At 40.7% G+C, this 22,238-nt stretch overlaps 1 protein-coding gene across 5 annotated transcripts; it reads left to right on the top strand.

Annotated features, from left to right (window-relative positions):
* The first annotated feature begins 2 nt into the window (after window positions 1-2).
* On the top strand, window positions 3-21,283 carry ADAT1 (adenosine deaminase tRNA specific 1). Of its 5 annotated transcripts, none has more exons than XM_051629890.1 (10): window positions 3-21; window positions 631-822; window positions 1,565-1,633; window positions 3,123-3,177; window positions 3,569-3,699; window positions 5,051-5,660; window positions 6,821-6,966; window positions 8,918-9,017; window positions 11,552-11,638; window positions 19,309-21,283. In XM_051629890.1, the coding sequence occupies exons 2-10, from the start codon at window positions 654-656 to the stop codon at window positions 19,439-19,441; spliced, it is 1,500 nt and encodes a 499-aa protein (XP_051485850.1). In that variant the 5' UTR covers window positions 3-21; window positions 631-653; the 3' UTR covers window positions 19,442-21,283. The 5 variants fall into 5 exon arrangements, with proteins under 5 accessions (XP_051485850.1, XP_051485849.1, XP_051485852.1 ...); XM_051629889.1 differs by lacking the exon at window positions 3-21 and having other exon boundaries at window positions 227-822; window positions 19,309-19,469; window positions 20,092-21,283; XM_051629891.1 differs by lacking the exon at window positions 3-21 and having other exon boundaries at window positions 732-822; window positions 1,570-1,633.
* Window positions 21,284-22,238: the final 955 nt, after the last annotated feature.

The raw sequence follows: 22,238 nt of genomic DNA, 5'->3' as shown, positions 1-22,238 counted from the left end.
CCTGAGCGGCGGCTGGGGCGGGTGCGGGCCTGGCGGGCCGGGCCGTGCGGGACGTGCGGGAGCGGGCCCGGCCGTGCGGGACGTGCGGGAGCGGGCCTGGCCGTGCCGGAGCGGGCCCGGCCGTGCGGGACGTGCGGGAGCGGGCCTGGCCGTGCCGGAGCGGGCCGGGACGTGCCGGAGCGGGCCCGGCGGGGCGGGACGTGCCGGAGCGGGCCCGGCGGGGCGGGAGCGGGCCTGGCGGGGCGGGACGTGCCGGAGCGGGCCCGGCGGGGCGGGTAGGACGCGGGGCTGGGCCGGGGCTGCCCTGGCTCTGCAGCTCCGCGTGCCCGCATGTCCGGGCAGCGCGGGGCCCGGTGCACGGCGTGCTGCAGGGTGGGAGCCAGCAGCCTCACCTGCTGCTGATCTTTCAGGCTTCCAGAACTGCTTTTTATTCCTAGCACCTTGGGGGAAGAAAAAAAAAAGTTTTTGTTTCATACAGTACGTTTCTTACAAATAATCCTGAGAGGGCTGATGCAGCCAGGCCTTGGGTATTGGAGTCTGGTGCAGGAAGGTGTCATGCAGATCAGGGCTGTAGGATTTGAAGAGATAGGGTTGTTAATCCGTGTTGTGATTAAATCAAATTCTGTTTAGAACCTGCACTTGCATCAGGAGCCATGTGGTCAGCTGATGAAATTGCTGAGCTGTGTTACCTGCATTATAGGACCAGACTCCCAAAGCAGGGGAAGCCAGACCCAAACAGGGAATGGACTTCATTGGCAGCTGTTGTCAAAGTAGAGTCTGCAACCCAAAGAGAGGCTCTTGCTAGTCCAGGGAATATGCAGGGTAAGAATTGAGTTGTGGGGATTGGGGCAATAGGGGCTGAGGGGGGGATGGCTCTCCTTGTTGCTTTTTCTGTATTTTTTTCCAGCTGCCTTTAAAAAAAGAACTGTACACACCCTTTCTATCCCATTTCAATTTCCACCCAGATTCTTTACCCCTTTTGATAGTAAAAGCATTTACTGGCTCCTGTCTGGAAAGGGGTTATAGTGAACTGCTGTTCTCCCAGACTGCAACTGAGAAGATAAAAGCCAGCATTTGGCAATTCAATAAGTAGCAAACATCTAGGCAGGACCTGAATTCCTAATGTAAACCCTAGCAAAAGCATGTTCAGCTACTATTTGAAAGAATCCTAGAAAGGTCTCAGTTTGCTCTTCTTTAACAGACTGAGTTATTGCTTTGTGCATATGTTGCCATCATCATCTTTTCCCTTATTGGCACTTCCATGTTGTTGTGCAGATTGTATCACATGCTGCTTTCTTACACATTTGAGGAATCCTATGCCAGTTTCCATGCAGTATTAAGCTGGCAGTCCTGTTGTGGGATCATAGACTTCCCAACACTGGTGTTTCTGCCTACTATGTTCTGTTTTCCAGCTGATACTGTTTCCTTTCTGGAATTCTGCATGGTTTGCCTCCCTGTACCTTCCTTTCTGCCCAGTGTTCTGTGTGTTTTCTTACCAGAATGACTGTACGAGAACAGAGCTTCTGGTGATAGTTCATTCAGTTAATGTTGTTTCTTTTCTCAGTAAAGAAGGAAGTTGTTGCTATGGGAACTGGAACAAAATGTATTGGCCAAAACCAAATGAGAAAAACTGGTAAGTATGGTGTAAAATCCGAGAACAGACTCCCTGTGCTACCTTATTTCTTGTTGGGAGTCATAGAATCAGTGAAAACGTCCAAGGCATTGAGCTCATACCTGGATAGAAGCCAGAAGTGTAAGGCAGACAGACCTTACCTTGTCAAGAAGAGAGGGGCTTAGGCAGCCAGGATGGCTGTCCTGAAAGTTTGCTGTCCTTGCTGACTGAAAGATGAATAAACTTTTTATATATGGAAATGTGTTGTTTAGGCCCTGAGTCTGCATACCCTAAGTCTTGATAACTAAAAGCAAAACAAAACGTAAGCAAAATAATTATTATTCATTCACTTGTAACACTCTAGTGTTATTGTGGTCTGATGCAGAAGTTAGAGTAGGGGTGCCATCAGAAAGGTTCTAACAGGCTTTTTCTCCCTCACTGTATGTTCTGCGGCTAGTTTTAAGTGTTTGTACAGTAAGCCATAGATGCCTGACTTCCCACAGCTACCATTTCTTACCATTTATTGTAGGACTTGCGCTGCATGTCCTTGTTTTACTCAGAATGTGTCTCCTCTCCTTGGAGAGGGGAGAAGCCTTAGTAATTTGTGCTGAAAAAGTGACCAAGGAGGAAAAGTGGTTTGAAGATGTAGGTACAGGGCTTTCTACTTTTTAAGGCTTCAGAGCACGAGTAGAGCAAGATAGGAGAAACAGTTTTGTGTACAGCAGTTTCAGGCTGAGTCAAAGTAAAAAGGCTTCAAATACTTGAAAAAAATAAAGCTTTTTCCTCTCTCTGTCATTTCTCTTTAGTGATCCTAAGTTTTGAAAATATTTTCCTCTTATAACATTAATTTATTTTTAAATTAACTTGGTTGGTAGGTCAGGTCGATGGCTATCTGTTAGAGGATTTCTGAACTTTAAACTTTTTGAACTTTTAAGGGGAACTCCTATTACATGGCCTCTTGTTCCTGAAATAAAAGCTGATCTGCAGGTCATGTTCATTTAGATGTCACAATAGGCAGATGCTGCAGGAAGTTTGAAGAAGAGATGTGTAAACCTGTTAAAGACCAGAATTATTTACAAGAAAATACTTTAAACTGTAGGAGATAGTGCAGCAAGAAACTTAATCCAAAAGCTTAACCAACCACTTGACGTTTTCTGGATGATATTCTCCTATCTGAGAATATCAAGATTCACTATTAAGAACAAACATCAGGAAGGTTTTGAATGAAGTCAGTGTTTATTAAACTCAGAGGAATTCAGATATCAGAAGTGTTAAAATTTCATATTTAACAAGTCTCTGATTTGCTGCGGATTGAAGACTTTTATCCTTAATTTGTGTAAGCTATTGACTTCCTTTTGTAATGACTGGAAGTTTAAGTATCTTGCAATAATACCAGTGTTAACTGCTGTTAAACGCTAACAAATCTGGAGAACTGTCATCTGTCAAATTCTGTTAGTTTTTCTCCTTTTCAGTAATGATGTGTGTTGTTCTCATTTGGTAATTGCTCTAGGAGATGTTCTGAATGACAGTCATGCTGAAATTGTGGCCAAAAGGAGCTTCCAGAGGTGAGGCATGGTTCACGTGCTGTTACTCAGTGCCATTTGAGGTTGTTGTGGTGCAAGTGGGTTTGACATATAGCTGAAATAGCCAGATTTTGCAGCTTTGGGGATGAGTGTAATGACAGAGTATTACTTCTCTGTAGCAGAAGTAATTTTTCCCCTTTGTTAGCAGGAGTTTAACCTAATTTTTACACTTCTAGATGGTGTTTAGGCCCCTTCACAAAAGCTTGTTTCTTTCTCATTTTTGTAGAGTCTCTATACGAAGAAGTAGTAGCATAACTGACTGGCTTCTCATAGACTGCATCAGGAAAGAACAGGAACTAGTGGGCATCTAATTTTTGTTTTCCTATGCATCAAAAACAAAGTAAATGTTTCATTAAAACTTTCTGCCTAACAGGTATCTTCTCCATCAGATATGGCTGGCAGCTTCCCATCAGCAATGCAGCATCTTTATTCCAGGAACTGAAACTGGGAAATGGAAACTCAAACCAAATACCGTATTTGTTTTCTTCACCAGTCATACCCCATGTAAGTATGCTGGTGTGAACCAATTTTATGGCGCCCATCTGTAGAATCTTTTCTTCCCCCTTGCTTTTCTTTGGTCTCTCATTGGTCTGGAGTGAGAGTGAGGCAATAACTCATGTAATCAGTGTGTGCCCTAAGGTCTACTTGTCTGGTCCTCTGCAGATACCATTTTATCTTGCTGGGTGTAAGTTAGGAGAGCTCAATAAATCTGATATTTTGCTCATTATGTAGTAGAATGCTTCACTTTTTCTTCAAACAATCATAGCTACTATTTTATTTTCCAGAAACTAACATACACTCATCAGACATCCTGTCCTATCTCCTGGTTGCTTTGCTTTAAAGGTTATCTCCTTGGATTATTTTTATTTATTTTTTTTAATTGACATTTGCCACAGTTACTACAACAAAAAACTGAGAAAACCAACACAACAAGCCCCACTACAAAAAAGCAAACCAGTAAACCAAATCTAAAACCTAAAAAAACCCACACAAAAGAACCAAGCCAGAAAATAAACAAAAGTGAAACAAACCAAATAAAAAAACCCAAATCGCCAAACAAGACAGGGAACCCCCCCAAACCCAACAAATTAAAACCAAAGTCCCTCAAAAAAAACAGCCAAGAAAATCCAACGCACAAAACACCACCATCCACCCAACCCAAAGCTACTTATGGTTAAATGGAATGCAACTTCTTTTATTGTCACAGGAAATGCTCCAGAGTGTTCTTCAACTTCTGGTCTGTTAGCAGAGCAAAGTGATCTAAGCACTCAAAATATGTCTCATTATATTCATGTCGTATAGTGATTTAGCGGGCCATACATTCTCATAATGGCATTGCTAGAATATGCTGTGGTGGTGTTCTTTGTTAATGCAATATGGGAATGGAATCTACATCTTCTGATCTAATAGCAAGAATAATTCCCTGGCTGCCCTTTTCTCACGTGTCTGTCAGGCTTTGCTTTGTTTTAGGTGTACAAAATAAAATTTCCAGGTTATTCTTTAACTATTCTTTTGAGGATTATGTGATTTAGTTAGATCAGACTAGTTTTCTTGTGAGTCTTCAGCATCAATTGTAGTCTATCAAATGCCTCTGACACCTTTTACTTTATAGTTTTTGTTTTAAGTTCTGCTTTTAAAATTATTTCTTAGGTAGAATGCAAAACTAAACATAGAGCCGCTCAAATTTCAGCAAGGTTTGATTCATCACTGTACAGAGCTATGTTGTCTGAAATGTGTGTTCTTGTTTCTGAGTGTAAATCTGTGAAAGCTAGCAGTAGCTGTAGTGTTACTGGTGTGATTGAGTGATGAGAGAGGCATTTTTTGGCCGATTTTGATTTTACTTCTTTTCTTCTAGGTGGAGATGCTTCCATTATTCCAATTATTGAACCAGAAAATCAGATTTTTAAGCCACTGACTGGAGATGATGCAGCTGCACAATCAGCAGAGTGTAGAAGTAGCCATGATCATTTGGGTCCAGAAGAAAAAAGGAAACCAGAGAAAATGGCAAGTAATCATGTAATCAAGAGAATGAAAACTGATGATGATGGTTCTTTTTCTGTAAACATGGAAGAGCTGGATGTTCAGCAGCAACGAGAAGACGACACGTGTCCAAGCAGCTGTGAACGTTCTGCAGAGATGGGAACAGCTAATAAGGAGACTGGCTTAGGGAGACCAAAGGTAGCAGATGTTCATAGAACTGGGGCAAAATGTGTACCTGGAGAGCTGGCTGATGCCCGAAAACCTGGGTTAGGGTATCACTGTGTGGGTGTACTACGAGTGAAGCCAGGTCGTGGGGACAGAACGTGCTCGATGTCCTGCAGTGATAAACTGGCTCGCTGGAACGTGTTGGGGTGCCAAGGAGCTCTTCTGATGCACTTCCTGCAGTATCCAGTGTATCTGTCAGCAGTTGTAGTGGGAAAGTGTCCATACAGCCAAGAAGCTATGCAAAGAGCAATTATTGAAAGGTAAGTAAATGCTCTCCTTTGGAAATAGATAGTGTGTATGGAGACAATGGGTTACCAAAGAATGTCTTTACTGTGAGAGTTACAGAGCACTGGAACAGGCTCCCCAGAGAGGTTGTGGAGTCTCCTCTGGAGACTTTCAAGACCTGTCTGGATGCCTTTCTGAGTGACCTGCCCTAGTTTTTGGCCCTGCTCTGGCTGGGGGGTTGGACACGATGATCTTCGGAGGTCCCTTCCAACCCCCAACATTCTGTGATTCTGTGAAAAGGAATCTGCAAGCCCTAGAGGAGAGTAAATGGAACTGGGCAGAGTGGAGGGAAAAGACAGCAAGAAAGAAACCAGGAAGCTGAACCACTCCCTTTAAAAGGCAGTTATTAGACCGGTTTGGCTTTGTTGGGTAACTCCTTCATAGCCTTGCGTCCTTCTAGGGTGGTTATAAAAGAGGTCATGGTGTACTAGCAGGGGAAGCTCAAGGTACCTAGCAGTGAAGTTTACTAGATGATCCTTCCCTCACACTGTTACCACACGGGATGAGAATTTGCCCAGCCTCATTAGTCTTAGGTTGCAAAGTCAGGCACTTTTTCAGACTCTCACATCCGACAGTATGAATCTCAGTCTTAATTCATTCCTGCTGTATGTAAATACTGTTATGCTTGAACACATGCAGGTTTTTTCCTCCTCATATGATCCTAGTCCCATTCAATGTGTAAAGGTAATTTAAGGTAACAAAGATGAGATTATACATGGAATTATGTTTAGTATCTCTCTGGTTTTTTATTATAGTCCTTTAGGTTCATAAAACAGTTGTTAGTGTAATACGGTTGACTATGTAAATATTTTTACTGTGATTGCAGAAGTATATTACAGTTTTTATTCTGTGTACATTATTATACTATATTTTAACTAGTCCTTTTAAAAAATTAATTCGTAGTAGTTTTTCTGTGATGGACAAGGTCTTAGTAAACTGATGCTTTTTTTTAATAAATCATTTTTTGAAGGGGAAGAGTGCCCCCCAAACTCTTGTCTGTCTTCTGTAACTCAAGTTTAATTAAGTTTTAAGGTGAAAGTAATGTGTTTTAGATTATGAAGGGAAGTTGCACAAAATTGGCTTGTTTGGGAAGACCAGAATTAAAATCTCCTGCATTTCTCCATGTTTACTTTAGGTGTCAGCACATCTCATTTTTACCAGCTGGTTTTCTTACTCAGGAGGTTAAGCTGCTGCAGTCAAATCTTCAATTTGAACATAGCCGCCAGGCAATGCAGGAAGTTCAAACTAACAGCAAAACAAAACTTGTTCCTTGTAGTGCAGGTGAGTTAACTTGGGCTAGCTGCATAACTGTGTGCAGAAGTCCAAACAGAAATGAGGTGGTTTTGCTGGTTTGCTAGAGGCAGAGTGTGACTTACAGCAAGAAATTAATTTCAGGCCAGAACTTAATTGTTAATAATTAATATTATTCAGCTCTGCCTCTGGTTCCCTGAAGGGATTTTTCAGGCTGAATAAACACTTGGTTGATACCATTAGCAATTTATAATCCAAACAAAGACAGAAAAAAACAGTTAAAGCAAAAGTTCTGAGGGTAACAAGAGAACAAAAATGTTAAAAGACTTGTGTTTCAGTTAGTTTTGCATTCTGCTTGATAATGACTGGCAGACTTGCCATGCAGAGTTTGCTTCTGGTTGCTCCAGAAATCTGTGAGCCTAGAAAGAATGCAGAGTAGTATAGTGTAAATGTTTAATTGATAGATGTTTTGGACATTGCATTTTTTTTGTCATGGTGGTGAAAGAACATGCAAGTCATGTTGTGATTTAGCAACGTGGTCTTGTTTGGGCAAAAAACCCGCACAATGGAACTGCCATTGTATGTGTATGGTTAAGCAGTGTCTTTAAACTCGGACGTGCCTGCCTTCTGCTGTTGCATACTTTTCTGGCGTAACTGGCACTTGAAGTTACTCTGTTACAGTAGAGCTGATGATAAAATAGAATGGAAACAAAGGGTTCCTTAATGGAATTCCGGTTCACTAAGTTTGAGGAAAATATTTTGATTCTCTGAGATAGGAAACAAAATCCATCATTGAAAAATGGTGCCAGTTCACTTAGCGAAGAAGACCTGAAGCCAGCTGTGACCAGATTCCTGTGTATGCTTTTTTTTCTGTACAGTTACTCGGGTAATAAGATGAGTGAAGCTTTATCACATTTGTTTGCATATATTAACTATGTCAGGTTGATTTTTTTCTCTTGAAGGGATTAAGATCAGAACAAACTCTGCATTCAAGATGGTTACACTGAGTATTGAAATATGCTTGTCAGGAACATTTCAAATGATATTTCTAAAAAGAAAAATGTGTTCTGCTTAGTATTTTGAAGTTTGTGATAACTAAGAATAAATTAAATAATGGAAAACATTTTCAATTTTAAGTAAATTTTTATCTTGCCAAAATCTCATGTCCTCTGACCAGGGGGTTTTAGATACTGCACATGTGGGGGGTTTAGTGTTTAATATGACTTGTATGTATGTAATGTTATTTGACATTACACAGGATTTTAATTTGCTAGATGATTTTACCTAAATTGCAAAGCAAGTACAATTTACACTTGGAACACGACAGTTGCAGTGTACAGCTGAATCCTAATATGAATGTGATTAATGTAACCACTCTCCAAAGTATGCTTTAAAACATGTAGGTTTTTAACATCTTGAACAGCAAGATGTGATAGTGGAGGAGAGAAGCTGTGAAAATTGTCTTTAGAGTTAATGCATGTGCCACTGTTTTGTCTCTTGGGAACACAGAGAAATGGGAGAACTTAGCGAACAAAAGTTGTCTTAATGCAGTAGAAGTTAACAGTTGTTAGGCTGTGGAGGGACAGATTGGGCACGTCCATCAGTTTGTTTCTGTTAACATGCTACTGATGCTTTGCCAGTTATTTATAAATTTATAAAGTGTGGCATGCAGAGTTTCAGCATGACTAAGTTTACAGTCTAAGATGCTAATGTAAAGGATAAGGTCATTAGCACTTGCTGTCTCTTCCAACAACTTATTTTTATATTGCTACTAGCTAATTACATTTTTCAAGTGAAGTCTACAGATACTTGTTACGTGTCAGTTGTCAGTTCTCAATCACAGAAAGAACTATTTAGAGTACAAATAGAATGATACATATAGAATTATACAAATATAGTGAACAAAGAGAATAAAAGGAACTGTTAAGTTATGCTTTTGTGATGAGAGCATCTCCCTTGTTCATAATCCTATCTTCTACAGCTATCAGTTGGAGTGCTGTTCCTGAGCAGCCTCTGGATGTCACCTCAGATGGCTTCCGGCAGGGAACAACAAAGAAGGGGATTGGGAGCCCTCAGAGCAGGTGTGAGAATGTTGTGACATGTGGATGCATGTGTCTTGGGTGTTAGCATACACACTTCTCTCAGCTCAGGTGAAGGGCAGGGCATAGTCAGGGCTGAAAGAAATTAAGGGAAAGGGGGAAAGGTAGGGAGTGGGGAAGGAATCACTGTGTGAGGGGGAGGAGGGGAGATGGCATGGCAAGTCAAATGAGGCCTATCAAGTTCATCCTATTTCTTCTTTGTCACTGTTGATTAAAGAGAGCGTTGTTGGTAATGGTGATGTGGGACTATGATACATTTTTATTAAAATACATCTCGTTTATTGGTGAAGTTAGCAAAATGTTTGCTTTGTATCTTTTGGGTTGATGACTGTGAAGCAGATGTCTGTGTTGCAGGTCCTCTTTTTAGAGATTTATTTTTTGTAAGAGTCACACCAGCTGATCTGGATGTATTATTGTTTGATGTGTTGCTTTGAAATGTGGGTCTCTGCCTTAAAGTTTGAAAATGTTATTAACTGCTTGCATCAGATTCCTAACACAAAACATCACCTTTCCAATTGTCATCTTGACATTGTGCTCTTTAGGAGACATGATAATCTTCTAACAACTATTAATGTTTAATGAAACAGTTACATGTTTTTCTTGTGGTTGAGAGGAACTGTAAACATCTGGAGACAAATTTCTCCATCTCTCAACACTTCCCTCAGTTTAGATGAAGTAACCAAAATGGTAATTGGTCTCTGAAAGTTCAGTTTGAGTGTTGGGCTGATGTTTTGGTTGTTGGCTGCTTATGCTACAGATTTATCAGTGGTCATACTGTTAATTTTTCCCAGCCTTTCTGGGAGAAAGAAGATAATACTGACAGTGCTGAGTAAGATAAATGGAGCTTAAACAATTCTTGTGGAGAATTCATTCACATGCCTGGGAGTTGCATGTTCTGAGCTTCTTGAAGTTTGACCTGGCTTGACTAAGCTTATTCTAGTATATCCTACTATTTCCAAATTTTATGTGGAAAGAAGATCAGGAACTTTGTGGTTTGTGACCATTATTGGTGTCTGGGGTATTCTTAGCACAGGTGACTGGGGTGACTTAGTGTGTCTTTTCAGACAGGCTTTATGTGCACTGTAAAACATTTGCTTTCAGTGTGTAGTGAGTAACTTGTTCCAGGAGACACATGAAAGATCAAACCAACAAACTCCTTTTCTCAGTAGGCTTAAATTTGTTAGGCAGTATTTGTGTATCGACTCTGAAACTTGAGAGCCATCTGCTAGCTGCTGCTTTGCACAGAACTGTAGAAGCTCAAATATTGTTGAGAGATGCTGCTCTGTTTTACACATATGCTCACAATTCACTAAAACGTTCAAGTTACTAGAGTGGGCTGCATGGTTGCAAAGGTCTCCTTTCCTAAGAAAATCAGGATTAAAAACAATTGCAAGGAATAAGTACATTTTTGCTGTTTGGTGATAAACAGTCACAAAAGGAACTCTGTAATGAAAATAAGGAATTTATAGCCTCATTGGGGGCATCTGTGTAATATTAAACAATATTTGTATTTCTACCCTGTGTTTTTTTTTTTCCCCTCAAGGAATCTCAGGGTTGAGTGGTGGTATGGTGTTGTTTGGTTTTCTCCCCCCTCAATATCCTGGATATCACTAAATATCTAGAAGGGTAAAGCTGACTGACTAAAAGGAATTTTTAGGTAGACGTCTGGTGTGTGCTTTTGTTAATGCCTAATCAGCTAAACTGCTGAAGACAGTATGAACCTTGGGCAGATTAACATGAAGATGAAATTTTAGAACATCTTTGCATGCCAGTGTTGGGGTCCTTAATCAACATAATAGCAAAACAGGAAGTTTTTTGATGGTACTTTTTTTTTTTTCATGCTTCTGGAGAGAATCAGCTGCACATGTTGGAGAACTGGAATCAGTCACTGTGAAAACAAGTGCATGAAGAGAATTTATTTAAATATAGAAAATAGCTGGGGCTTTCAAAAACAAACCATGCCTTATTAGCATCTCTTCTGGGGGGAAGTAAAGGTCTTAAAGCTGACAGAAATATATATGGTATCTTCAAAAGTCCTTTCAAACTTTGAGTCACTTTTTTTTTTTTTTTTTAAATGAGCCTCTTAGTATTTAACTGCCCTGCAGTTGTTGTTGATTGTGTCCAAATGTTGCCATTGTGAAAAGGACAACATTGTTCCATATACTTCTTTAATTTGTTCTGGGCAATACAAAGTTTCAATAAGCCTTTGGAGTCCTCCTGGCTCAGCCTGGCTGTAGGTGTGAGCTGATGATGGTGCAGCCCTGCACAGATGGCGAGGTGGGGGCAATGCAGCTCTTCATCAACATAATACTTAAAACTAAGGGAAAAGGCAGATAGGTGGGCAGTTCAGATGGGGTAGGAAAAGTTAAATTGTGGAGAAATTACTACATTCCTTGAGAATGTAAATAAAAAATGTTCAGCTGTGATGTGCTACTGTGAGCTGTAACTGGACGTACATTTTTAAATTTCTTTTTTCCGTCTGAGTTTCTGATTTATTTTTTTTTTTTTTTCATCAGATCCAAGATCTGTAAAGTGGAACTCTTCCATGCATTCCAAATGCTGGTGGCAAGCATTTCAGAGGAGGATCTACCAGACACTCTCCGGTAAAGAAATTTTAGTTATATTTAAAAGAGAGAGTTTATCTTAATTAAACTCAGTAATACTGTGATGGTACCAGAATCTGCTCAGGAGTTTCACTTTAGAGAAGTTAATTGTTAAGATTTGGTACTTGAAAAATATGGCATGTGCTTCAGGGGTTAGAAAGACTCTCTTTTGGGTCTTTCTTTTCAATCACCTCCTTTGAGAATTAGCTATTGCATCTCCTGTATTCATGATAGAAGAATTTTCAGGTGGCTTGTTTGAAATTAAGGTAAGAATTTGGGGCAGCTCATCCCTTCTGAAGGCTTACTACTTTTCAAAAGGGTAAACTCTGTTCCTGATCAATGGAGCCTTGGCCCTCTCTTGCCCTAGATCTGTAAGCCTTTTCTGCTTTCTGTCTTGGCAGAAAACGACGTTTTGGGTTGTTTTTTTTCCGAGTTAAAGTCGTCCTGTCTGAAAGTGACAGTGACTGGGAAAGAAGGAGTGAATAGGGAGATGAGAGGATGAAGTAGTATCTTCTTTGAAAACATGAGATGTTAGATCATCTGCCTGCAGCACTGTACCCTTGGTGGCATTCAAACCGCCATCTCAAAATTATTGTCGGGTTATTGATACCTGGTTGATGTTTAGTAATTCTATCAAATGCCATTTATTTTGTTTCACAAGAAGGAGGAGTTGGAGTAATGAAAATCTTTTTTTCATCTGAGTGTATGATGGAGAAAGAGCTCAAAAGGTGAAATGGTGTTTAGGGAGGGTTCTTTCTGCAATGCATGTATGACATAGATGGAGATTTTCTAGAAAGAACAGAAATAAGCTTTTGTTTGAGGAAGCCATGCTTGGAGGTTTATTTTACATTATTAGAATAAGGTTTGGTTTATCAGACTGGAGCTTCTCACAGTAATCATCCAGTCTGACATTGCATTATGTGCATTGATTTATTTTATGGTCTTTCAGCCCAAATAGCTACTACAGAGCAGGGCATAGTTGCATATATAGACAAACTTATCTCTCTCTTTGGCTTCATGATTCTGAGAGATGTAGAAGGTTCCAAATCCAAGGTCTTGGAAAGTTTATTTTATTTTAGACATATTTCCAGGTATGATTTTACCAGCTCTGGGATGCAGTTGTACCAAGTATTTAACTTACTTCACTGCTTTCAGCTACTGATGAGGATGGCCTTGCAGCAGTCTCTGCTGCTACTGCTTGTAGATTCCCATTTTCTCCCTTTTATCAGCAGCACTTCTCCAACCTCATGGTGAGCCAGTTCAACTAGCTATTATGGCAGAAAACAATTTCCTTGTTTCCTATTGGAAAATGAGCTGAATCGGCTCCTGGAAATCTAAAACAGACAATAGAACCTGTGCAAAAGCAGTAGGAGGTCTGTGTGGCTAGAATTAGGGGAGATGGGTCATTCCTGCCTTTCAGGGTACCAAGAGAGTAGATGAGAAGAACTTGGGCGAAGTAAGCACACCCTGGATCCTAATAATTAGATTTTGTTTCCTTTTGAATTCTGTGGAGTAAAGACTGGAGTTACCCTGTCTCTGTAGAAGTGTCTCATGACTGTTATAAAGTTCTGATGTCAACGTGAGCCATGCTATTGCTGAAATGGTTTCAGCTGGATCTAGATATAGAGTGACACTTTCTCCTTAATTCAGTTTCAAATTACTAGCCTCTTTTGCATGGTAGTTTGTCCTCACTTGTTTAGCCATCGTAATTTCCTTGGAATAGAATGTGAGCTGGTGCATTGCTGGGTAGGTGACTCATTGTGCTGATCATGTGCTGCATACATAAAGCTGCTTCACCTCAGGGCTTTTCTAGACTCCAGTGGCTTTGTAATTTCCTTTGACTTTTTTGCCCTCTACTGCTTTTCTGTCTGGACTTTGTGTGACAACATCCAGCTGATTGGCAGATGTGGCATCATTTTTAGGCTGCAAAAACTCTGTTCAGTAGAAGTCCTAACTCACCAGTCAGGTTGTCCAGTTGCTTTCCTTTTGAAGTTTTTGTTTGTCCTGTTTTTTACTTTAAAAGCAATATTAAAAGTGCCTTTGTTGTTTCTTCCCTTTCCCTTCCTACACAATATTCTGATGTGTTTTCTTTTTCTTCCTTTCCTCCTTGTAGTCTGGACTTCAGTAAGAAATCTCATGCTCTCAAATAGCTTCCTCTGAACTTTGTATATTGAACTGTTACTCAGTTCTGTATTTTCTTCCCATTCAAATGTATCTCATTGTCTTCTCCCACAAGTGGTTGGCTCTAGTGCTACACCGTCACCCAGTTTCCTTTTCCCACTTTGCCCGTAAGTTCCCGGTCTGCCTTTTAGTGGTCCACTTTTTGGTCCCCTTCCGCCCATCCTTTCTGTTCCATCAAGGGAATGTCATTCTGTAGTCCTTTTAAATTGGCAAAACAGTTTGTCTTGGTAGTATAGGGCACACAAGGACCAGGAGCATTCTTTACCTTAGCTCTGCATCTACTGTTGTCCCCTGTCAGACCCAGGATACTGGGGCAATCAAAGTGCTTTATGTGGAACTAGTGTACTGGCTCAGATGTTCTTTTGTTTTCTTATTTCCTCTGTCTGAAGCTGCTTCTCTTGCATTTTGTATCTTCCTTTCTCTTTCATTTGTCAGTTATGTCCAGAGAATCAGGGAGGACACTGTTAAATTGGAACAGGTAGACAGCCTACTGAGTGCAGAACTTTGCTGGCTCATCTAAAAGGCAGGTTTACCAACTCATAGTGGTGAAGCTTCGTCAAGATGCTAAGTATAACACTGAGCAGTTTAGCTCAGGGTTTATTTTATTTGCTTTTGGCTGAGACTGTGAGAAGGTGGTGTTTGGCTGCCATGAGCTACTTCTTCGCCTTGAACCAAATAGAGCTGTATTGTGCAGCCACACTTTCCTTCTTCCTTTCTGATAATTTCTGTGATCTCTGTCTTCTGTGCATCACTTAAATTCTCACTCATCTCTCTAGCTAGACTATGGAAAATGCTACTAGTTTCTTTAGAACCTCTTACCTCCAGCTGCCATACTTTATCCTCTCTTGTTGACGCCCTCTCACGTGTTACTTTCTGTTAATGTTTTGGAATTGTTGATACATAAATCCATTCTTACATTATTATTATTTGCTTTTCATGTTTTCTGTGCTTGCTGTCAAAGGAAAGATGTCACACCACTGGGCAGCGTTGTGCCATTGTTAATCTGAACTGTTATGTAAAAACCTCTGCAGTAGTATTATTGTTTGCAGATCACTTGGTGGCAATATGGCAAAGGAGGTTTTGCATTGTTGTGTTTTTTTCCCTCCTTGTGGAAAAAAAAAGAATGTTTTTTTCATCACCTGAGGAAGCAAAGACTTCTTTTGTCACACAGTGGAATCCCCTGTACAGTCACCAAGCATTGCTGTTTGTGCAAGGTGTGGCTGGCTGTGCAGCCCTTTTGTCTGAATTGAAGGGAGACTTTGTAACGTGAACCTGTCCTGAGTTTCTTGCTGGGCTTGTTAAATGGAGGACAAATTCCCTTTTCTCTGAAATTGCAGTTAGAAGCCTTCACAATTAAGGTGGTGCTTTCTTCCTCCTTCCTGTTCAGTCTGCAGGATGGATGATTCCAGGTCCAGTAACAGTTCCTAATTGAAGGGGGTGGGCTGTTGTACAGAGGAGTGTGAGGACTTTGGGTAGCTTAAAGATTTAAATATCTAAACTATAGTATAGAACCTTTACTTGGGGTTCATGTTTAAGATTTCTTGCCAGTGTTCGTTTGTGAAAAACAAATGGTTTCTGCCAGGTGATCACCATATCTTCCCTGCTGGAGTGACTGAGGGTGATTGTAAGGAAGTGTCAGCCTAATGGAAGTAACTGTCCTGGGATGGGTGCATTTCACTGTTAGTGCTGTTCCTCCAGTTAAAAACAAACAACCCAAACCAAGCACATTAGGCAAGATTTTTGTTGCTGTTTTCTAGTCCCTTTTCAATCTTCTTTTTCAAGTTTGTACATTAAACAATTCCTGTGATGGTCCTAACACTGCAGAGAAGCCTGTGGGACAGTGAGGTCCTCTGATCTGACTAAGAATGTAATTTCTATACTGCACATTACAGAAGCTTGTTAGATCTTTCTTAGATTGGAGACCCTTTTATTAAGTAGCATTTTCTGCTCCATGAAAGTACTTACCCATCATAATTCTCTCAAGACTTGATTATTCTTTTTTTAATGACTGTTGATCTTCTGCATCTTTTCTTCTGTGTGATTTGTTTGTTCCCCATCTCAGACGACACTAGAAAAAGCCACAAAGCTAATTTTCCATTTTCCCAAGAACATTTTGAAAATTTGGTCTCCCAAGCTAGGCATACCAATGCAGTAGCAGTCTTCCAAATCCTGCAAAACCTTACATTACTGTTAAAACATATTGTATTTCAGTAGAACTCTCCCATTGAGTTAGCTCACTTGGTGACTTTGCTCTGTTCTTAGCAATTGGTGGCAATCACAAAGGTTGTCTGCAATGAGTGCATTTTATTGGAAGCCTTGCAGAAGATACTTATAGAATCAGGCCAAGCATTGTTTCCTTGCTCCCTCTCATTATGGATTCACAGCAGATTTTTGTATTTTGAAATTGTATAAGCTTTTGCCCTTTTAGATGCAATTAATTAATTTTTGTACCAGTAATGTTTTGGTTGATGCCTTGTGCTTATGTCAGCATTTTCCATTAATAAGATGCCTGTAATCTCAAACGCTTGTTATGGTTGAATGTAAATGTTTGAAACGGAATATGGGGTTAAAGGTAGAGTTTGTTGCTGAGAAGAAAGTATTGCAGCAGTGTCTTGCTTTTATTTGCAGTCTGCCTTGCTTGTGAGCCCGTTTCTGCTCAGCTTTGCACCTGGCTGAGCATGTGAATGTTTCCAAGCATTATAGTCATCTGTAGTGATTTGTGTAGTGCTTCCAAGAGCACCATACCTATCAGAAGGAAATCTGTGGATCACCTCTCATGTTTCTTGTGATTCAGCCATCAGAATCACTCTGTCTCTTACACAGTAGTGTAGGAGCAAGACTGAAATAGTAAAGGGAAATCATGAAAGGAATGCAGTCAGGCAGACCTGGTTAGGCTGGAGATAGTATGATTGTACTGAAGTTTGCTTGGGGCAGCCAACTAGTGTTCACTTCTGCCAAAAAAAAATCACTGGTTCTTCATTACTAATTCTTAAAGCCTTAATGACCCAACCAAAGCTGAGATACACTGAAATCATGTGAGGTTTTTAGCCAGATGCAATGTACTTTGAAAGCATTTTTTCCAAATATATGTTGAAAATTTCTTAGAAGCATAATGCAGAAGTCAAGCATGAATTGAATAAATCTGTTTGATTTTGGCAGTTCTTTGAGAAAGCTCTTTAAAAATGCAGCTTTGGGTTGCATCCACTGTTAAATCCTGTAGTGAGGTTGACTCCTTAGAGAATGAGTCCTCACTACAGGATGTGGTCTCGTGTGCTGTGGTAGCTGCCACTGTGGGGTGAAAATACTGAGCTGCTCCTTACTGTCTCTACTGCTTTTGTGCTAGCTGTGGTTTCCCTTACTGTCTACTGGAACAGTTTCCAAACAAAGTTCTGCTGGAATAATCTAGGTTAGAAAATCCCATGTGTGTTTTAGTTAAATTGGACCAGACTGCCAGATATGTGTTGGAAGAGCCACTGATTTGGGAAGAAGTGCAGTCTATAGCAAGGAAGAAATAAAGAAGAGCTAGACATTGGAGTCTTTCTCTTGTCTTCTTGGCAGGTGGAATATAGCTAGCTAGCTAGCTAGCTCTGTTTTCTGGATCTATATCTGTGTATGTGCCTCCACAGCAAATGCAAAGAAAACAGCTGTTTCACATTGAACAAGATTGAGCCAGTCTAAAAATCTGTGTTGTGTAATTCTTTTTTGATCTGTGACCATGCTAAATGTGACCCTCATAAGTACAAGTAGCTGTGTTTTGAAGATGCAAACATCATCTGATGTTAGCTATTGTATATATGACAAAGGACAAATGTAAGTCATTAGATGCATTTACAGTGAAGAAAGACAGGATCAAAGCCTTAAACAAATCCATAGGATGTACTTGTAAGTGCAAGAAGGGTGCTAGCATAGGAGTGTTTCTTTGGTCTTTATCCTTGAGTGTAAGCAGGCATATTGCTCCCCAGAGAATGGTTTTGAGATGGAGGAGAAGGTGCAGGTTGTTTGTACCGTGTCTGAGGTACATGCTGGAGAGTAGCAGCTTGCCTGTGCTAGGGATTTGGAGCTGGTTGTGGTGGGGTTGGCCTGTGTTGTTTCCTGAATGCTGCTTATGCAGATAAGTTGTTGTTCTTGTGCCTGTTCAGTGGTGCTCCTGAACCGTGATCCCACCACTGATAGTGGGGTTCCCCTGGCCAGGTGGAGGAGACTTGCAGTGAGCCCTTCCATGGAACTTTTCACAGCAGCAACTTGGAGCTTAGTTTCACAGTTTGATTAATGTGACAGAAGTAAAGAAAGCAAAATGGATTAGCTGTGACAAGAGTGCAGGCAGGTTTTTAAGACAGTATGCCTCTCCTGTGTTCAGCCATGGCATAGACAGGTTCTCCACTCTTGCACTTTCTGAACCTAAGATCTGAAGGATAGATGATGTGTCATGGCTTTCTATGCTTGTCAGAATGTTCTAGAAATACATTTACAGCAGAATGTCAAATGGGTGAAATACAGCTCCTAATGGTCTGTTGTTACGTTGTTGGGGGGTTTTGGCAGGGTTGGGGTGGTGGTGATCAGTGTAGCCTTTGAGCAATGCAGCCTGTTCTGGAAGTGAGTGCAGTGGTTCTCAGACATTTTGGGTAAGAGTCCCAGTAATAGTTTGACTTTTCTTCTTGATGAAGGTTGTGTTGCCTATGATCTTCCCTTCATGTTGGGTTGAATGTATAAACATTATGTTCTACACATGGCTGATAGACTGTTTGGCAAAGGAAGATGAAAGAGGCTGGGAAAATAATGCAAGGAGAGGAAAAAAGTCTCGATGAAATTGTCCTAGAGGCACTTGCATTTGGATACTGTAGACCTGAATTTCCCTATTTTGAAAATGAATGTACAATGCCCTGGGCAGAGTGACCAGTAGTTCTGCTGAGATTGTGAGGAACCTGAAGGAGAACAGAGCACCAAAACTGCTAAGGCTCTTTTGCTTTAGGGAGAAGATAAAAAAATATAATTTGTCTCACTCTTCCCTATTACTTGTGTTGGAAAAGAAAGAAAAACTGTCCTGTTCATCCTTATCCCCTTCCCTTCCAGCCAACAATCGTATCCATTCCTAGAGCAGAACAAGGCTCTTTCTACCCAATTCAAAGCACCTATCTCTAGCCACCTTTTCTGCTTTGCTTCAACATTTTTTGCTATTGTGGAAGCTTTCTGTAACCTATTGTCACATAGTCAAACACTTAACTCTTCTGTTGATGAAGAGAGTGTATGAAGCATGGTAGAGGAGTTGTTTTGCTTCCTTTTGTAAGACTGCTGAGATGTCTAGATACAAGAGCCTCAGGGCCTGGGCCCCTACAAGTATCCCTAGAAGCACAAGGGAGTTTCACTTAGTAGCATGAAAGAGCTCATAGGGCATCCTCATGTCCTTAGATACTTGATTACTTTTTTAATTTTGTGACTTTGCATTCAATAGGATAATAAAAATGTGTTTGTTATTGTGCATTTTCTGTCAGGATGAAGACTCTAGAAACCTACTGGGACTACAAGGAAGCTGCACTGAATTATCAAGAAGCCTGGAAAGTGCTGCGTAGCCAAGCCTTGCTGGGTTGGGTCAAGAATGCCAAGGAATACCTGCACTTCACATAAGAATACACATGGATATGTAAATCCAGCAGTAAGCCCTAGTGCAGGAAAATACGTCCTCTAGTGCATGTGCTGTAAGGGTACAGGGGTGAAAAGGAAAGCTATTTAGATAAGTCTTTATTTTGGTTGAGTTGAAGCCCCTTTCTTACTGTAACATAGAAAAGGATCGCTGCACACTCAGAGTTCTGTGTTGCACAAAACAGTAACGCCTCCAAAAGAAAGGGAGCTGTGCTGTGCTATCCTCCCTTATCTGAAAATTGGGCGTAGTCCATTGCAATGGAGGTAATGTCAACTGAAATGGAAGCAGTGCTATGGAAGAAAGGTTGTCATTGTAAGATTTTAGTGCTGCTTTTTTTTCCTCTCTTTATAATGTTATGGTTATTTTTGTGTTGCTGGGACAACCCTAATGTGTAGTAAGTAATATTTTTATAATTCTTGGCTCTTGTTGTTGGATGCCTGGAAGAATTTTCTGTGTCCCCCAGTCCCATTGCTTCTAACTGGAAATACTAGTTCTGTTAGAGGGTCTTTTTTTTCTGGGAGTCCTTCATACAAATTTCTATTTACTCAACATAGCCAAAGCAGGAGAGTGCTGGGGAGAAGACTCTATCAAATCATACTACTTACGGTATTCCATGTGTCTTTCTTAATTTCAGGACTTTGCTGGAAACCCCTTTAACTGCTTTGCTTCTGTGATCAGGAAAGAAACCTTCTGAATTACTGGGTTCAAACCTGTCAATCCTGTGTAATTACAGGCAAACATTTACCTACTTCTCAGTGTTTCAAGCACTGTCCATCCCCCTGTGATATATGGTTAATTAAAAGCAGGGATGCCTTAGCCATTTATGTCACTGTTTCCTGGCATGTGTTCATCAACAGCCTGGCAAAGGTAGAGATGCTGTGGGGAGGACTAGAAGTCTTCTCTGGCAGTCTTTGCCTTTGCACTTTATTACCAGAAACATCTGCATGGCAAAACAGTCAACATTGTGACCTGGGAGGAAGGAGCTGGCAGTCCTCCCTAAACTTTCTGTCCTAGTTACTGCCTTCTTTGAGCAAGGTCAGAACTACTAACTGCTACTGAGCACATTCCCCTTCTGTACTTTTTCTGTTGTAAATTACAGTTCATAAAATATTTGGACAAGGCAATGGCAGGATGAAAGAAGTGGGTAATTTAGAATGTAAGAATACTTAAGTGATTGAGTTTTTTTTCTTTGGTATCTTACTGTAGTTTTGGATTTGAAAAATGGGCACAGCAGTTCTCAAAACAGAACAGTACATGTAATGTTACAGTCTGAGAACTGATTACAGCAATCTTTTCACTTCACACTTGGGTTGACATGTCAAATAAGAATAGTTCTGTCTTACTTAAAGAAATAACAACTTGAATTCTAGGTGTATCAGCCTCTCCTCTCAAATCCAGCACTAACAAACAGAAAAACCAGTGGTGTTGGTCAGGGGGGATTTACTGTATGTGTTTGTAGAGAGCAGGGGATTGTGGAGAAGAGTGACTTGCATTAGTCATTAGAGGATGAAAAATGTCCAGATGGATGCCATTGCAGATGGGCTGGCTACAGGTGAACTGCTGAAGAGAAATGGTGGCAGTTACTGTAGTTGAGCAAATAGCATTCCAAGGGCAGAGTCCTGTAATGTACATAAAAAGGTAACAAGTAAATTTTCAGGCTCCTGAAACTTACCTTTATCCTTCCCTGAAATCTTGCAGAAATTGTACCTTAACATACCTAGTGTCCCTTTTTTAATCAACAAGGTCTGTAGTGAACCTGCTGACCAAACTGGAATGTTCCCATTTCCTATCCAGCTGCAATATTAAAATGGGTTACGTAAGGCTGATTCTGTAGTCTTGGCATCAGACTCTTTTTCAGATGAGCAGTTACACAATGTAAATTCTTTTAACTCCTTCCTAAAATTTGAGTCTGGCTGTGAGGAGAGATTGTTCATAGTAAGATTTTCCTGTCCATTTGTAAAATACTCTAGACTACTGCTTTCTTCTACTTGTCAGCCTTAAAAGTAGTTTTAGAGGTGCTGAACACTGGTGCTAACCTCACTTTTGGTTGGAGGACATATTTAAGCCTAGAATGAGTCAATTAATATGCTAAGAGAGGGAAGGAGCTAAAATGAAGTAGCATTTAAAAGGGTGAGGGGCTAGGCCTGCAGGATCTCAAACTCGACTGGGATTGAAAATAAGTGTCTAAATGCCACAATTGTTTAATTCCAAAATGCCAGTAAATGCTGTAGGCAGTACTGAGAAACCACTCTAAAAATCAGAAGGGAAAAATGCAGAGAAGTGGTAACACAATCTCTGCTTTTGGAAGAGGTAGCAAACTAAACTTTCATCATTGTCAGCAGATCTTTGGAAAAATTCCTCTTGGAAGGTAGCAGTTGGTGTGTTCCAGGCTTGCATTGTGCCTTTGCTCTGGAACAGCTGACACACTGAAATAGGGAGGTTAGCAAGGCCGGGGGGACAGCATCATGAGGAGGCTGCCACAGGGGAGCAGAGTTGAAGCTGGGGGGGTAAAGTAGGGGGAATGAAGTGCCCCCAGTTCATGGTTAATAGGGACAACCAAGCAGTTGGTAAAGGGAGCAGCAGAGCATATCAAGGCACCGAGATTCCCAAGGCATTTCATAAGGAAATCTCTTGATATTTTACATCCCTTTTAAGTGCATCTGCAGATGAAAAGTAAAGTTACTGCTGTAGAACATTTATCCTTGCATTCTCTAGAATTACCAGGGCTCCTAACATTACAGAGATGTTGAAGAGAATAGTTACATAGTTTTCTTTGAGGCT

Source organism: Apus apus, chromosome 11 (assembly GCF_020740795.1).
Source record: "Apus apus isolate bApuApu2 chromosome 11, bApuApu2.pri.cur, whole genome shotgun sequence".
NCBI classification, from domain to species: Eukaryota; Metazoa; Chordata; class Aves; order Apodiformes; family Apodidae; genus Apus; species Apus apus.
The sequence above is the reverse complement of the archived record's forward strand: the minus strand, read 5'-3'. Positions and strand labels throughout refer to the sequence as shown.

Coding starts and splice junctions, on each gene's coding strand:
- ADAT1 (XM_051629890.1), top strand. CDS start 654: ATGTGGTCAGCTGATGAAATTGCTGAGCTGTGTTACCTGCATTATAGG. Junction 823..1,564: donor TAGTCCAGGGAATATGCAGG/GTAAGAATTGAG, acceptor TTCTTTTCTCAG/TAAAGAAGGAAGTTGTTGCT. Junction 5,661..6,820: donor CAAAGAGCAATTATTGAAAG/GTAAGTAAATGC, acceptor TGTTTACTTTAG/GTGTCAGCACATCTCATTTT.